The sequence below is a fragment of the Myxocyprinus asiaticus genome, chromosome 18 (genome assembly GCF_019703515.2).
Source record: "Myxocyprinus asiaticus isolate MX2 ecotype Aquarium Trade chromosome 18, UBuf_Myxa_2, whole genome shotgun sequence".
NCBI lineage: Eukaryota > Metazoa > Chordata > Actinopteri > Cypriniformes > Catostomidae > Myxocyprinus > Myxocyprinus asiaticus.
This window is the reverse complement of record NC_059361.1, coordinates 19,549,771-19,566,549: the sequence shown is the minus strand read 5'-3', so window position 1 is coordinate 19,566,549 and position 16,779 is coordinate 19,549,771. Positions and strand designations below refer to the sequence as shown.

Sequence of the window (16,779 nt, the reverse complement as noted above, 5' to 3'; positions counted from 1 at the left end):
AAATGTTAAGCTTATAGTTTTATCAAAGCACTTGCATTAATTCTGTTAAAACGCATGTATTATTTTAGCTATAAAGTGGTTTACAAATTATTTTATTTGTGGTTTTAGGGTTTGTTGACATTGTCATGGCAACAAAGTTGTCAAATTGGTTATAACTACACAAAAATGGTTAGTGAGAGATTTGATCACACTAAAATCATGTTAACACACATATTTATGTCTTGTGGCGTTTACAGATTGGCTCCATTCATTTCCATTGTAAGTGCCTAACTGGAACACAGATTTATTTATTTATTTTTTAAGAAAAGGAGGGACAAATAAAAATAAATTTTTGTTGTAATCAACAGTATGCCACAAATGCTGTCGTTTGAGCTTAACTTGTATTGAGCCCGGAATATTCCTTTAATGCTTGATCGTCATTCTGAACAGGCGATGTCATGGACAGCTATATGGTCCATCATTTCGAGGTCCTTCCGCCGAGGCATTTCCCACGTGAACGTATGAGCATGGTGGTGTACTGTAAATGAGACACTGTTTTTTTTTGTTTTGTTTTTTGTTGTTCGTCTTGCAAAGTTGTGTTTGAGATTTAAATAGTGTTATTTTTCAACATTGGTACAACATTTTAGGTATGCCTTTTATGATCATTCATGAATACGCTTAAAATTAGCCAATATCTGACTGTTCGCTATATAGTATGTGTAAAAAGTACGTTTCTGCCGACACACTACGTTATTTTATTCCAGGCCATGTCACAAATGTAAAAAGTAAAGCTGGGTTTAATTACTGTCCTTAACTTGTTTCACTAATCGTGTTGACAGGGTGAAGCGTTGTCGCCATGGCCACTTTTCGGAAGAAGGTGGACAATCGTATTCGTGTCCAGATAGAAAACGGTGTCGCGCAACAACATCGATCTGTGTTTGTTATTGTTGGTGATCGTGGAAGAGATCAGGTAATGCATAACTGTGTTTAATAGTACTGTATTCCTGTGTGACGTTTGCTGAACCAGACCTAAACTCACACTCATCAGTACGTTACTATGCATCCAGGTTGTCATTCTGCATCACATGCTGTCTAAAGCTACAGTCCGAGCCCGGCCATCAGTCTTATGGTGCTACAAAAAGGAGCTTGGCTTTAGCAGGTATGATTACTCATGGTATGAGAACACTTTAGCCCCCCAATGTTAACTTTTCATGGAACACTCGGATGACAGACCCTTACTTGTCTGACAAAACTGTCAAATAGCTATTGCTTTTCTGTTGAGTAAACCTTGCTTGCAAGATGTCTGATTTGCGAGCGAATCATTGTTTAAAGCAATATACCGTGTTCAATACAAGTTAAGCTCAATCAGCAGGATTAGTGGTATGATATTGATTACCACACAAAATAACTCTGAATCATCCCTCCTTAAAAAAAAAAAAAAAAAAGGGCAAAAATCCGGGTTATGGTGAGGCACTTACAATGGAAGTGAATGAGGCCATTCTGTAAACGTTAAAATACTCACTGTTTCAGAAGGATAGTCACAAGTCATAAACAACATGTATTTTAACATGATTTTAGTGTGATAAAATCACTAACTAACCTTTTCTGTGTAAAGTTATAGCCAATTTTACAACAGTGTAATGTCAACAAACCCTAAAATGGCTGTAAAAATGACTATTTAAAGAACTTACAGCTCAAACAATACATGAGTTTTAACAGAAAAATTAATATAAGTTCTTTAAAAAAAAATTATAAGCTGCACATTTCTGCTTTTAAACCCTCCAAACATTGGCCCCATTCACTTCCACTGTAAGTGCCTCACTGTAACTTTAATTTGTGCTTTTTTTTTTTTTTAAAGAAAAGGAGGCATGAGTCGGAAATATTTTTTGTGGTAATCAACAGTGATACAAATGCTGTCGATTGAGCTTAACTTGTATTGAACCCAGAATATTCCTTTTAAAGTTTTTTTTTTTTTTTTCAATTAATTAGTCGAAATGATTCACAAATCGGTGTGAATGATTCAGTTGCGACTGATTTGGAAGATTTCCAAAGCAAAAGTCATGGAAATTCACTGGTCAAAATGTGTGGGAGTATGTAGTATAAGCATTTGTATACAAATCTTTTCTTTTATAGTAATCGTAAGAAGAGGATGCGGCAGCTGCAGAAGAAGATCAAAACAGGCACATTGAATCTAAATCAGGATGATCCCTTTGAGCTCTTTGTTGCTGCAACCAACATCCGCTACTGTTACTACAATGAAACTCACAAGATCTTGGGAAACACATATGGCATGTGTGTTCTGCAGGTAACAACAGTGACACACTTCTCATATAGGACCTTCTTATTACGCTAGACTTTATAAATGAAGTTCATCTCACCTTTAATTCCTGTTTTAGGACTTTGAAGCTCTCACTCCTAACCTTTTAGCTCGAACCATAGAGACAGTGGAAGGTGGAGGCATTGTGGTCATTCTTCTGAGGACTGTGAACTCACTGAAACAGCTGTATACAATGACAATGGTAAATGGCCCCTTAAGTGCTTGTAAACAAATATGAATGTGCTAATTTGTGTAAAAAAAAAAATTACGTAAGTGTGACTGTTATTGCTTAGTCTTGTTCTCTTTCAGGATGTTCATTCGCGATATCGGACAGAGGCTCACCAGGATGTTGTTGGAAGGTTCAATGAAAGGTTGGTTTTGTTAGACCAAATTATAAAATATAAATTCAGAAGATCAAATGACATTAAACATGCATTTGAAAACACTAATGCTGCTAGAAATTTCATTTAGATCAAGATCAATCAAGTTTACATTAAAGCGTTTTGTTCTAAACTTTGTTTCGAGCAATTAATGTGAATATTACTGGGTTATTAGGCTTTTACTGCTGTGACCAATACAAGTCTTGAGATCAAGCTTGCTGTATCCTATTTTGCTTCATCTCTCCATTGACGTTTCTGAGACAATTGCCTCACATATTTTTGTAGCAATGCCTTTTCATATTGTTTCCTAGATTCATCCTGTCTCTCGCCTCCTGTAAAACATGTGTTGTTATTGATGACCAACTCAATATTCTGCCAATCTCCAGTCATATTACCAACATCAAACCTCTACCCCCTAAAACACAGGTAAGTCTGGAATCTGATCATGTACTGTTTGTCAGTGGGCACAGATAAGTTCCATAATCTTTGTATTTGCCAACAGGATGATAGACTGTCTCCACGGGAACAAGAGCTGAAGGATCTAAAGGAGAATTTACAAGACACACAGCCAGTTGGTGTTCTAGTGGACAGCTGCAAAACTGTGGACCAGGTATAACCAAAATAACAGATAGAGATCTTGACGTTTCATGTGTTTCATGTGGCACAATGTGACGTTTTGTCTTTGTATTTGTGTTTAGGCCAAAGCGGTGCTGAAGTTCATAGAGGCCATTTCAGAGAAGACCTTACGCAGCACTGTAGCTCTCACTGCTGCCCGTGGTCGAGGCAAGTCTGCTGCGCTGGGATTGGCTATAGCCGGAGCTGTTGCATTTGGGTATGTAGTGCGGTGAATGCTAACATGACCAAGCTCTTTCTCTCTCATACATGCACACACTTGTTACATTTCCTTCCTGAGCTGTAAGTAGCTAATTTCTTTGATTTCTCTCTCTGTTCTCAGCTATTCCAATATTTTCGTCACATCACCCAGCCCGGACAATCTGCACACACTGTTTGAGTTCATATTTAAAGGTTTTGACGCCCTCCAGTATCAGGTAATCATCATTATGATTATTAAACAGTAGAAATGATCTATTTGTAAACCAGACCGTTCTGTTAATATTTGGGCTGTGAATTGATGAGCATTTTTGAACTAATTTTCTTATTTTTAACTAGTGTTCTGTGATTAATCACGATTAATCATGGTACACTAAAACAAACATTAAAATGTAATCATAAATACTATATATTTTCTTTATATCTGGTCTCAGAGAACTTGCAAGTAAATAAGTTGTTTATTTTAATTATTTAAAAATGTACATGTTTATTAGAGACATTTTAACAGGTATAAATATTGATATAAATGTTTGTATAAATACCATAAAATCAGTGGACATGCTGGAGTCAATAGTTGGGCAAAATGTTCTGCCATTTTCCAGTGGGCTTTGTAAATAATATGATCATAAGGGCGTATTCATGTCAAGCTTTATTGGCAAGATAAACTTAAGTGTACATTGTCAATGCATTATTGGACACAATAAATATATACGCCGAGTCTTTCTTGTGTGTTTTCGCTTTTGACACTGGTTCAGATGACAAAGAGTGAGCATTTTCAGGTGATGTGAAGATAAATATGGGCAAGCTGCCATACTTTCCCACCCCTGGCTCACCGCCTGCGAGTGAAGTCTCCATTCTCTGTACAGTAAATCCGCTCCCGTATTTATTATGCCCAGGACATATGTCTTGGGGATTGAATAAGTGTACACAGCTCCACACAATCAGTTTCTGTACTAGGATGTGCAGTCAAGTAGAGTGTGTACTTCCTGAAAATTGATATATGCCAATTTTAGCCACAGGAAGTGTGGAAAAACATCAGTGAAGTTTAAGGAAATGAAAATAAAAAGGGATACTGCATTATTTGCGCAAAAAGAAAATGCACGCGTTAAACAGTCAACTAGTAATCGCAGAAATTAATGCGTTAATTTTCCCAGCCATAATTAATATACATAATATTTGGTATAAACTATACTTCCCCCTCAGTATTTCAACATACTGTGAATATAGTCACAGCAAAATGTGGTTATTAGGCAGAAAATGCAGTGGAATGCTTCAAACCCTTTATCTGAAATGTTGCTCTGGTTATTCTGAAATCACAGAGACAAAGCTTGTTATCAACTTGATTGGCTAGTATTTTGCTGCTGAACGCTAGCGGCTTGTCTGCGCACTCTAAACCACAAGTTATTTAGTACATTTTAATAAAAGAGCCATAGTGGCTTCAAGTTCTTGTTTCATTTTTATTTTGCGCAACTAGTGACTATTTTGTTCTCTCAACACGTGGGTTGGAAAAGCTGCTTTATTTACAGAATTGTTTTGCCGATCTGATTTTGTGCAGAAGTTACATTTGTAACTTGTATGAAAATGTGACTATAGCTGTTACTATGTGTATTTGAGCACAGCTGGAACGATGTATTGACCACTCAGCATCCAGGACTGTCACTATCTGTATTATACAAATGACTATCTATCAGGAGAATATAAATGTCTGAGGGGCATATGTTAAACCAGATGTTCTTATTGTAGGAACATATGGACTATGAAATAATCCAGTCTTTGAACCCAGAGTTTAACAAAGCTGTGGTCCGTGTTAACATCTTCAGGGAACACCGACAGACCATTCAGGTAAATTGGCTTCCATCTCTGCTTTTCCTACTTGCAAATATTTGTTGAATCGTGGAGTCTCAGACAATACCTTTGCTCAGAGTGTGCATATTGCACTTCAGTATGTTTTAAATATATGAAAGCGTAGAGAGATGTAACCCCAGACAAGATCAACACCATCATTTACCAACCGACTCTCTTGCTAACCTGCAGTACATCCACCCTGCTGATGCTGTGAAGTTAGGCCAGGCAGAGCTGCTAGTCATTGATGAGGCTGCTGCTATCCCCCTGCCTTTAGTGAAGAAACTACTGGGGCCTTACCTTGTGTTTATGGCATCTACAATTAATGGGTCTGTATTTGGAGATCTGTTAGATTTTAATGTTTTAGATTGGTAAAATAACATTGGCACTAATCTATGTGTACATGTGTCTATGTGCAGCTATGAGGGGACAGGGCGCTCTCTGTCTCTTAAACTCATTCAGCAGTTGAGGCAACAAAGTGCAGACAGCCAGCAGAACCTCTCCGCTGAGAACAGAAACACCAGCACAGTCAGACTGGCAGCAGGTATCCAACACCCATCCAATACATGGTTCCTTTAGCTCAACTGGTAGAGCATCGCCAGGATCATGGGTTAGATTCACTGGGAACACACAAACTGATGAAAAAAAAATATATATACCTTGAATGCACAAAGTCTCTATGGATAAAAGTGTCTGCCAAATGCATAAATGGAAAAAACAAAAACACAGATTTCCACCTCATTTTACACTAGAAGTTTGGAGTCAACTAGTCATTCTTTAATATTACTGTTTGCCATATGTTAGATTAATAATAAAGTTATAAAAACTAATAATCCCCCACTGTTGCTCTTGTGTATATGGTTGAGTGATAATAAAGGGATTTGATTTTGATTTGATAACACAAACAGAAATATGGGAATTATGTAGTGACCAAAATTTGTTGAATAAAAAAAATTTAATCTTAAATTTAGCTTAAATTTGGTTTACAGTTCTGCAAACTGTGGGCATTCTCTCATGAGGTACCCACCTGGAATGCTTTTTAAACTGTATTGAAGGAGTTCCCATGTATACTTGGCACTTCTTGTTTGCTTTTACTTCATTATCTGTTCCAATTAATCCATTCAAGAAAAAATGCAAATTAGGTTTAGTGACATTCATACATGGATACATTTTAAATTTGGCTACAGTATGAATTTTTGTACAACTTCTTTGGCAACAATCTGCAAAACTAGAATGACTAAATGATTGTAAATGTGTACTTAAAGGGATAGTTCACCCACAAATGAAAATTCTCTCATTGTTTACACACCCTCATGCCATTCCAGATGCATATGACTTTCTTTCTTCTGCAGAACACAAACAACGATTTTTAGAAGAATATCTCAGCTCTGTAGGTCCATACAATACAAGTGAATGGTGACCAGACCTTTGAAGCTCCAAAAATCGCATAAAGGCCAAGTAAAAGTAATCCATCAGACTCCAGTGGTTAAATCAATGTTTTCAGAAGCGATATGACAGGTGTGGGTGAAAAACAGATCAACAGTCCTTTTTTTTTAATTTATTTTTTTACCATAAATCTCCACTTTCACTTTCAAAATGTGACTTTCAAATGACTTAAATATTGATCGGTTTCTTTGATCTAATGATAATTTAACCACTGGAATTAATGGATTACTTTTATGCTGCCTTAATGTGCTTTTTGGACCTTCAAAGTTCTGGCCACCATTCACTTGCATTGTAAGGACCAACAGAGCTGAGATATTCTTCTATAAATCTTTGTGTCCTGCAGAAGAAAAAAAAAGTCCTACACATCTGGGATGGCATGAGGGTGAGTAAATGATGTGAGAATTTCCTTTTTTGGGTGAATTATCCATTTAAATAAATTATTCATTATGTTCTGCAGCACGAACCCTCCATGAGGTGACCCTCCACGAGTCTATCCGTTATGGCCAAGGGGACCATGTGGAGAAATGGCTAAATGAACTGCTGTGTTTGGACTGTCTGAGTGTACCACGCATCATTTCCGGCTGCCCCTTACCCCAGACGTGTGACCTGTATCCTCTAACAGCCTATTAAAGGCATTTTCTCATGGGTTCATGAGTTCATCATGAGACATCATACTAGCTTATCTTTCACTTTTGCATTTTACCTTCCTGATACAAACAGTTTAGCCAACACATACATATACTTAATCCCATAATAACAAAATATTGTAGCATCTCATCAGTTTATATACCAAACCTTTTGTTTCTTTGGTGTTAGATAAAGAATTAGCCTAGAACAATATGTTGTAAACACATACATGTAATATCTGTCTGTGTTAGCTTTCTTTAATACCTTATTCCAGTTACTATGTGAATCGAGACACATTGTTCTGTTACCACAAAGCCTCTGAGACTTTTCTTCAGCGCCTAATGGCACTCTATGTAGCATCACACTACAAGGTAAATGTATTAGTGTACTATCTATTGTATTGAGCTATTACATTATGTCTTAACCTCCAGATATCAAACTTGCATTGGCTCAGTTTTCTTCTCTTCCTCTTCAGAACTCGCCCAATGACCTTCAGATGCTCTCAGACGCTCCGGCTCACCATCTGTTCTGTCTGCTTCCTCCTGTTCCACCCACACAGAACTCTCTCCCGGAAGTCTTAGCAGTTGTGCAGGTATGGCCACAGCTCACGTAATTCTGATACTAGTGATAATGAGGTGAAGTTGACGTTATTGAAAGACCTGTGGGTTGTTTTGATAGAACTTTGCACCTGCGTTTTTGCTTACAGGTTTGTCTAGAAGGAGAGATCTCCCGTCAGTCCATCCTCAGCAGCTTGTCCAGAGGAAAGAAAGCTTCAGGTGACCTCATTCCCTGGACTGTTTCAGAACAGGTAATTGGAAATGGCGTGAATTATGGAATAGATCGTTTATTCTATACTGACAATTGTATTAATCTACAGTGGCCCAAAAAAGTATTTGGACACTTTTGGTCACTTGAGTCACACTTATAAAATGGCATCTGCAAACAAATGCTGCTAGACCTTTATTAGAACTAGCTTCACCTTTCTTAGCCAATTTGCAATTACTTCTAACCAACTGGTTACAAGAGAGTGAATTCTAATTATTTTTTGTGATACTCTATTGTTTTGCATTTAGTTTCAAGACCCTGAGTTTGGAGGCCTTTCGGGCGGCAGGATTGTCCGTATTGCAGTGAATCCTGACTATCAGGGGGTAAATATCTTCACTTCCTCTGATTTTAGACAAGCATGGTTAATGTCCAGTGAAAAGCTTAAATATGCAATTTGCTGCAGTATTGCATTGTTTGAACTGCTACGCCATTGCACATGTGATTCATTGTATTGCTCTGCAGATGGGTTACGGCAGCCGTGCGTTGGAACTGCTGCAGCGATACTACGAGGGTCAGTTTCCTCTTTTGGATGAGAAAGAACAGACAGCAGCCAGCACGATCACATCCGTGAGCAGTGAGGTAACAGTCTTTAATAAGCAATGCTTTTTTTGGTTGAGTTCAGTGTTAAGCTCTTATTAAGATAATCTGCTTTATTAAGTTTAGATTTAATCTTTTCAGATGTGTATTGATCAAGCCCTAACTGATGTGCTATTGTCTGAAGCTTTTTTTTTTTAATTAGCCCCCTCAGGCAACATTGCACAGAATATAGTTTAGGGGAGGCAATTGTAATGTCCTCTGTTTCTTCATTCACAAACAAGAGATGACACTGATTCAACATTCAACTTTTCGCTGATAAAGTAGCATATTATCTTGATCAAAAGCTACGATAAATGAGAATAGTGTAAAGTGTATTCAGTAAGGATTGTTTAATTTTTATTCATGTGTGTACAGACTGTCAGTCTCCTGGAGGAGGTGGTGTCACCCAGAAAAGACCTGCCACCATTGCTGTTGAAGCTGAACGAGAGGAGAGCCGAAAGGTTGGACTACCTGGGGGTGTCATATGGTCTCACTTCTCAGCTGCTGAAGTGAGTTGCAGATTTACAGGGTATGCACAAACAGCACTACTGCTATATTGTTCTTAATCACCCCGCTTTCTTCCACTCCAGATTCTGGAAAAAGGCTGGATTTGTTCCGGTTTATTTAAGACAGACTCCGGTAAGGATGCAGCTTTGTTTTTCAGTATGGTCAAGACTATAGTTTTTTTTGTAAAATAAGATGGTAAAAGTAGGGCGCTATGACACGCGATGCTGTAAACACGGATGGAATCACGGATTCCAGTCATAAAAACGGGATTAACTATTAAACACGGAATGTGACATATTTTGGATAAAATTTATGTTGTAATGCTTAATCCAGTTAAAGATGTGATATGTCCTAGTGTGATGATTAAATCACAAAAGATGATTTAATTAAATACAATCTAAATGTGCTGCACGTTTCAAAGGGAATGTGTGAATCCGGCCCCTTGTACACCGATAAGACTTCATCATAAGTATAAGCATCACACTTATACTATGTGATAATGTTTGTTATTGATTACAGACAGCAGAGCGCACATTAAGCTTAAAGTGTGCAGCACATGCAGACTATATATTTATATAATTAAATCCCAGCCTTTTGCGGTATGACAAGCACACTTAAGCCAAAGAACTTATCCGGAGGTGTGAAGCTGTCATCAAAAACATACAAATTCAAATTGCTTTATTCGACTTTCCACCAAAATAAAAGCTCAATTTAACTAGACTCGTGAAATTGCGACAGAAATATATTCCTACCATATAGTAATGTTAATATTCCATGTAATAATACATAATAATAACATTATATTTGAGCAATATCTTACAAGCAAGACTGCTTTTGTACTGAACAAGAGTTTCCATCGATCAATGCTTTCATCAATACTGTGATGCTCTGCTGTGTAGCACTGTATTTGACTGAAAAAACAACTCCATTATTGTGTTTTGGATTGTGCTGTGAGAAGCATTTCATTTGATAAAAATAATGTAATGGTATGTTGAAAAATAACTTTTAATTTTATAAAAATTCTATTAATTAATTTTAAACTATAACATTAAATTAAACTTTAAAAGATGGAATTCATATATAATAAAATGGAAAACATGGAATTAGGAAAAAAATTAAACTTTATTAAAAATTTCATAGGGCCCTATGTAAGGCAGAATGTATTCTTAAATTGTGATTCATAGAATGACCTGACGGGGGAGCACTCGTGCATTATGCTGAAGGAGCTTAATACTGAGGAGTCGACAGAGCAGGGCCAGTGGCTATCTGCCTTCTGGAAAGGTGAGTATTCCCAATCTCTCATATTTATCCTGCTGTATGCATGAACACATTCACGGTTCCTAAATTCAGATTTTTGCAAGTTATATTTTTGGCACTTTTCGCCTTAGAAAGCCACTTATATTAGATAGGATAGTGGAGAGGGAGACAATAAACGGCAGGGAAGAAGAGGGAGAATGGGATCGGGATAGGACCTCGAGCCAGGACTCAAACTCGGGTCGGCCATGATACTACAGCAACCATGTCAGAGCACTGTCCACAAGGATACAGCTCTGACCGAAGTTCTAAATTTTTTTTTAATATAATCTCATAAAAAAAAAACAACAAAAAAAAAAACATCTGCATTTTCTTGACATTTGTTGTCAAAAACAGAGTGCAAAACAGGGTATGTACAGTCAGCAAAATTAAATGCAATAGGATAATCCGGATCATCACACTGAAGTGGTGTCTGTAAACTTTCCTGCTTATTCCTTGGCTATTTACCAAATAAATAAATATGAAATATTTGTATTACATCTAATATGATTACTATTAGATTGCTATTATTTCATTCTTTGTTAAGAACTACAGCATGACATGAAACTAGCACAGCTATGTAGGAAATCATTTGCCTTTTAATTATACAGTTGAGTGGTCATCATACAAACATACCTGACTGCAGAATGCCATGATTGACCAGTCATAATCAACTATTCTAGGAGACTAATTAAAAAACATAAAATGCTCACTCAATCATGCTGTTTTAAATCCACTGTCTGATTTGAAAGACTTAGAGGACTCTTTGTGTTGGATAGATTTCCGACGGAGGTTCATCTCCCTGCTGTCTTTCCAGTTCAGCAGTTTTAGCCCGACACTGGCTCTCAGCATATTGCAGAATAAGAGCGCCAAGGATGATAGCCCAGCAGGTACAGACACACATCTTCTACCTCATTTCACTAAATGCTGTATGTGTGTTGGTGAAAGATGAAATTCTTAATGTGACTGTGTCTTTTCAGGACTCACCAATGCAGAGCTAGCTGCCCAGTTCACTCCATATGACCTAAAGCGTTTGGAGATGTATTCAAGAAACATGGTGGACTATCATCTCATAATGGACATGATTCCTGTTATTGCTCACATGTATTTCCTCAAACAGCTAGGAGACATCACGCTCTCTGTTGCCCAGTGTGTAAGTCAGCAGTATGTGTATGCGTACACAATTCCCTTTTGCTAATAATTTTCTCTGTGTAGGTTAGTTATATGAACCCTGTTTTAAACCCTAGTTAATTTAATAAATAAACAAAAAAAAAAAAAAAAAAAATATATATATATATATATATATATATATATATATATATATATATATATATATATATATATACTTTTAAAATGAATATTTTTTTAGTAATAATATTTATATAATATATAATATTTATTTAATACTATATGATATGTTGCAGACTGTTTACCTACATTTAACATTAAATATTAAATGATTCTGTATTTCTGTCATGCTGTCATGTGGTGAAGGTTCCACAGATAGACAAGCCGTTTTTTTTTTAAGAGGCTGCATACAGTACTTGTCAGACGGTCACTGTTTTTAAACCTTTTTAACATTAAACCAGTTGTTGTCATTAGCTGAGTTATCATCGATACGTTTTGCATTTCTCAAAATGTTACTATAGAAAATATGAATTGTTGCGTGTTTCCATCTACTGTGTCATGCGCATTATCTTGAGGGAGCCCACCTTGTCATGATGGAACAGCTGAATGATTTCTTTACTTCGGGGAAAGTTTAATTTGCAGGATTTGAGCAATTGTACCTTGTTTTATTAAATGCTGCCAGGAGATGCTGCAGAATAAGTGTAATATCTGATATAATGAGGCCTGAAATGGCTGCGATGCCCACACACTGCCAGCCTCCACAAACCTGGGAACGCCAACGCTCAAAACTGTTATGGTTAAACACTTCTGAATGTCAAGGGCTATGTTCGAAGATTTGTGTGCCAAGGTCTGACCTTTTGTGGGGCCAGTCACATCAAGTTATTGCACACTCATAACACGTGCACGAATGGTAAAAACTTGTCATCGTTTTGCAAAAAAAGTGTTTCCATCACCTTAATGCACATTTTTACTAATGCAAAACTCTAGGAAATCCACCTCCTCCTAGCGCATTAGTTTATTCGTTTCCATTCGGGATTTCTTATGCGCAATTTAAAAATGCACATAAAAATAGTTGGATGGAAATCCAGCTACTGTGTTGAAGCACTTCTATGGAATATGGGAGCAATGAGCACACATTCTCACAGGAGAAAAATCATATGACAGAGTGCCCAAGAGAGCACCTTTTATCTCCGTCTTGTGATATTCAAAGGAAATATTTGTCCCTGTAGACCCAAATCTCTTGTTTGAAGTCCAAGTTTTAAGTTGAGTCAAGTAAATTGGTGTCTTAAGACTTGAGTTTTCATCTCTGTGGTGTGCACGTATGTGTTCAGGCATGTGTGTAAAACCTAATCAATCCTTTTTCAGGCTCTACTATTGGGAGTTGGGCTTCAACACAAGACTGTAGATGAGCTTGAGAAAAAGATTGACTTGCCTTGTTCTCAGCTTATGGGCTTGTTCAACCGTATCATCCGTAAAGTGGTGCAGGTGAGACAAAACAAGCCCTCTCATTTTCTTTCATATACACACAGGCCTCTTAACTAACTAAATTGGCTTAGAAGGATTAGCCTTCTGAACATGCTTATCATAAAACCACTGCTACTGTCAAGAGGGAGAAATATACTGCATACAGTGCATTCAGAAAGTATTCAGACCCCTTCATTTTTTTTCACATTTTGTTATGGTTCAGCCTTATGCTAAAACGCTTTAAATTATTAATTTTTTCCACATCAATCTCCACTCCATACCCTATAATGACAAAGCAAAAACCAGATCTTTAACTTTACATTTTATAACTTTGCGAATGTATTAAAAAGAAAAAAAATGAAATCACATTGACATAAGTATTCAGACCCTTTGCTATGACACTTGAAATTTAGCTCAGGTGCATCCCATTTCTCTGGATAATCTTTGAGATGTTTCTGCACTTAGAGTCCACCTGTGGCCAATTCAATTGATTGTACATGATTTGGAAAGGCACACACCTGTCTATATAAGGTGTCACAGCTGAAAATGCAAATCAGAGCAAAAACCAAGCCATGAGGTCAAAGGAACTGCCTGCAGAGCTCAGAGACAGGATTGTATTGAGGCACAGATCTGGGGAAGGCTACAAATTTTTTTTGTCTGCATTGAAGGTTCCCAAGAGCACAGTGGCCTCCATAACTCTGAACTGGAAGAAGTTTGGAACTACCAGGACTCCTAGAGCTGGCCGCCTGGCCAAACTGAGCAATTGGGCCAGAAGGGCATTGGTAAGAGATGTGACCAAGAACCTGATGGTCACTCTAGTTGAGCTCCAGAGATCAGGTGTGGAGATGGGAGAAACTTGCAGAAGGACAACCATCACTGCAACACTCCACCGATCTGGGCTTTATGGCAGAGTGGCCAGACAGAAGCCTCTCCTCAGTGCAAGACACATGAAAGCCTGCTTGGAATTAGCAAAAAAGCATCTAAAGGACTCGCAGTCTATGATGAAACAAAGATTGAACTGTTTGGTCTCAATTCCAAGCGTCACGTCTGGATGAAACCAGGTACCGCTCACCACCTGCGCAATACCATCCCAACAGTGAAACATGGTGGTGGTAGCATCATGCTGTGGGGTGTTTTTCAATGGCAGGGACTGGGGGACTGGTCAGGGTTGAAGGAAAGCTGAACGCAGTAAAATACAGAGATATCCTTAATGAAAACCTGGTCCAGAGCGCTCGGGACCTCAGACTGGGCTGAAGGTTCACCTTCCAACAGGACAATGACCTTAAGCACACATCCAAGACAATGCAAGAGTGGCTTTGGGACAACTCTGTCAATGTCTTTGAGAGGCCTAGCCAGAGCCTGGACTTGAACCCAATCGGAGAGACCTGAAAATGGCTGTCCACCGATGGTCCCCATCCAACCTGACAGAGCTTGAGAGGATCTGCAGAGAAGAATGGCCGTAAATCCCAAAATCCAGGAGTGAAAAGCTTGTCGCTTCATACCCAAAAAGACTTGAAGCTGTGATCGCTGCCAAAGGTGCTTCAACTAAGTACTGAGTTAAGGGTCTGAATACTTATGTCAATGTGATATTTCAGTTTCTTCTTTTTAATAAATTTGCAAAGTAATCAAAAATCTGGTTTATTGCTCTGTTATGATGGGGTATGGAGTGTAGATTGATGTGAAAATAATTAAAACGTTTTAGCGTAAGACTGCATAACAACATAACATAATGTGAAAAAAAAATTAAGGCATCTGAATACTTTTTGAATGCACTGTATTTGCTCTTTGGCCTACTCTATATTGTTGTTTCAGTGTGTAGTTATTGTTTTTCAACTCTTCTGCAGTTCTTCAACACTCTTCAGGAAAAGGCAGTTGAGGCAGAGATGGTGGCCACCAAAGACATAAGCATGGAACCAACTGCACAGACACTAAATGAAGATCTGGTACGATACTATAGATTTTTTTTTTGTGATTTGAAAGATATTGCTTAGCCAACAGGACCAAGCATCTTTAGGTGGCATCTCACTAGCCAATTTTAAATGGGTAAATCCTACGGCAGTCCTTGAAGGAACAAATATACAATCACTCACATTCATAGAATAGGTACTCCATGAATTGCTTCTTTTTTAGTCTATTACAATTGTTTGATACTTGTAACAATGTTGTTTCTCAGCCTGTAGTCAAAAGTTATGTAATTGTTTTGTGAGAAAATTTTGACTATATCTCCACACCTGTAGAATGAGGCTGCCAAAGAGTTTCAAGAGAGACACAACAAGGACATGGAGAACATTAAAGACATGGATCTTTCACAGTGAGTAATCTCAAAGCAATGGACCAAACTTTATTTAACTATTACCATGCAGATATTACCAGATAAATATAAAATTTTATACTTAAAAAAGTGAAAACCTTCTCTCATCAATGTTAGTGTAATTAGGTACATCTGGTGATAACGTGAATCTAGAGGAAGTACTATTTATGACATTTTCAGTCAGATGGCTGTGCAGTGCTACATGTACTCTATTATAATTTTTTTATGAAGGTACATGATCAGAGGAGATGATGAGGAGTGGGACCAAGTGTTGAAGAAAGCAGGACAAACAGCTATTGTTAGCATAAAAATGTAAGTGTTGAAAGATGGAGCTCTGGCATGTGGAGGACACAAATGTCAGAGACCTTTATTTTTGAGTTTTGTCTGTATGGAGACAGCTTGAACTGCTATGAACTCATCTTTCCTTTTCTCCCTTAGTGACAAGAAAAGGAAATTAGAAGGCACAAACCAGAAAGAACAATGGCAAGACAAGAAGATAAAGAAAAATAAGGACAAGAAGAGCAAATTTGGAAAGAAAACATAAAAGAAATGGACTCCCAATTTCAAATGAATTTTTTTTTTTGTGTGTGTGCGTGTGCCTGTCATCCTATAAGTCACTCCATCTGGATTTCATCCTAGAAGTCAATCCATCAGAATGAATCCAATGACCCAGTTGACTGAGAATGTTATGATTTTAGAAACAAGACCAATAGACCTTCTTCACAGTAGCTGCATTTTGGATGTTTGACATGAATGAAAACGAGGCTGTGAGTGAAAGATGTCAGTCTTTTCAATGGTATGCACTGAATAAATCTCCTAGATCACATCACATTTTTTTGGTAGGTTTTCTTTATGCAGAAATGTTTTTTTTTTCATCAACTTCAAACAACAGTACAACCCATTAGAAGACTGTAAGGTCTATCCCTCACAGACTCGTTGTCATTCCCATCAAAAATTAAAGATGGCAATTAAATAAGGTGCAATGTTTTTATCTGTTTTTGTTTGTTTGTTTTTCATCAGTGAAAGCCCTACAAGCTGTGTATTATTTTTCTTGTAACCATACTTCCTTCGCTATTTTGAATTAACATATGTTTAAATCAATATATGTTCAAGGCCTCATGATTAACCAGACGGGATAGCCTTCGTTGCACTTGCAAATCGATGAGCCTTGGATGCCCAACACCCTGTTGCCGGTTTGTGGTTTGTGGTTTGGCCCTCCTCGAACCACTGTCGGTACTCCCCACTAATGACCG

General features: G+C 37.6%; 1 protein-coding gene across 2 annotated transcripts; it reads left to right on the top strand.

Moving 5' to 3' along the window:
- Window positions 1–482: 482 nt before the first annotated feature.
- On the top strand, window positions 483–16,503 carry nat10 (N-acetyltransferase 10). 2 transcript variants are annotated; one of them, XM_051724374.1, is made up of 29 exons: window positions 483–626; window positions 819–949; window positions 1,047–1,138; window positions 2,113–2,284; window positions 2,376–2,498; window positions 2,606–2,667; window positions 2,988–3,102; window positions 3,179–3,286; window positions 3,375–3,508; window positions 3,632–3,725; window positions 5,251–5,349; window positions 5,542–5,678; window positions 5,769–5,893; window positions 7,253–7,403; window positions 7,697–7,793; window positions 7,898–8,014; window positions 8,129–8,230; window positions 8,496–8,570; window positions 8,710–8,826; window positions 9,199–9,332; window positions 9,414–9,462; window positions 10,515–10,611; window positions 11,403–11,513; window positions 11,604–11,776; window positions 13,117–13,236; window positions 15,060–15,158; window positions 15,453–15,526; window positions 15,758–15,838; window positions 15,965–16,503. In XM_051724374.1, exons 2-29 carry the CDS (start codon window positions 836–838, stop codon window positions 16,068–16,070), a joined length of 3,078 nt encoding a protein of 1,025 aa, XP_051580334.1. In that variant the 5' UTR covers window positions 483–626; window positions 819–835; the 3' UTR covers window positions 16,071–16,503. The 2 variants fall into 2 exon arrangements, 1 of the variants encoding a protein (XP_051580334.1); XR_007899785.1 differs by lacking the exons at window positions 15,758–15,838; window positions 15,965–16,503 and adding an exon at window positions 13,884–14,751 and having other exon boundaries at window positions 15,453–15,498.
- The last annotated feature ends 276 nt before the right edge of the window (window positions 16,504–16,779 follow it).

Coding starts and splice junctions, on each gene's coding strand:
- nat10 (XM_051724374.1), top strand. CDS start 836: ATGGCCACTTTTCGGAAGAAGGTGGACAATCGTATTCGTGTCCAGATA. Junction 3,287..3,374: donor GCTGCAAAACTGTGGACCAG/GTATAACCAAAA, acceptor ATTTGTGTTTAG/GCCAAAGCGGTGCTGAAGTT. Junction 5,350..5,541: donor AACACCGACAGACCATTCAG/GTAAATTGGCTT, acceptor GCTAACCTGCAG/TACATCCACCCTGCTGATGC.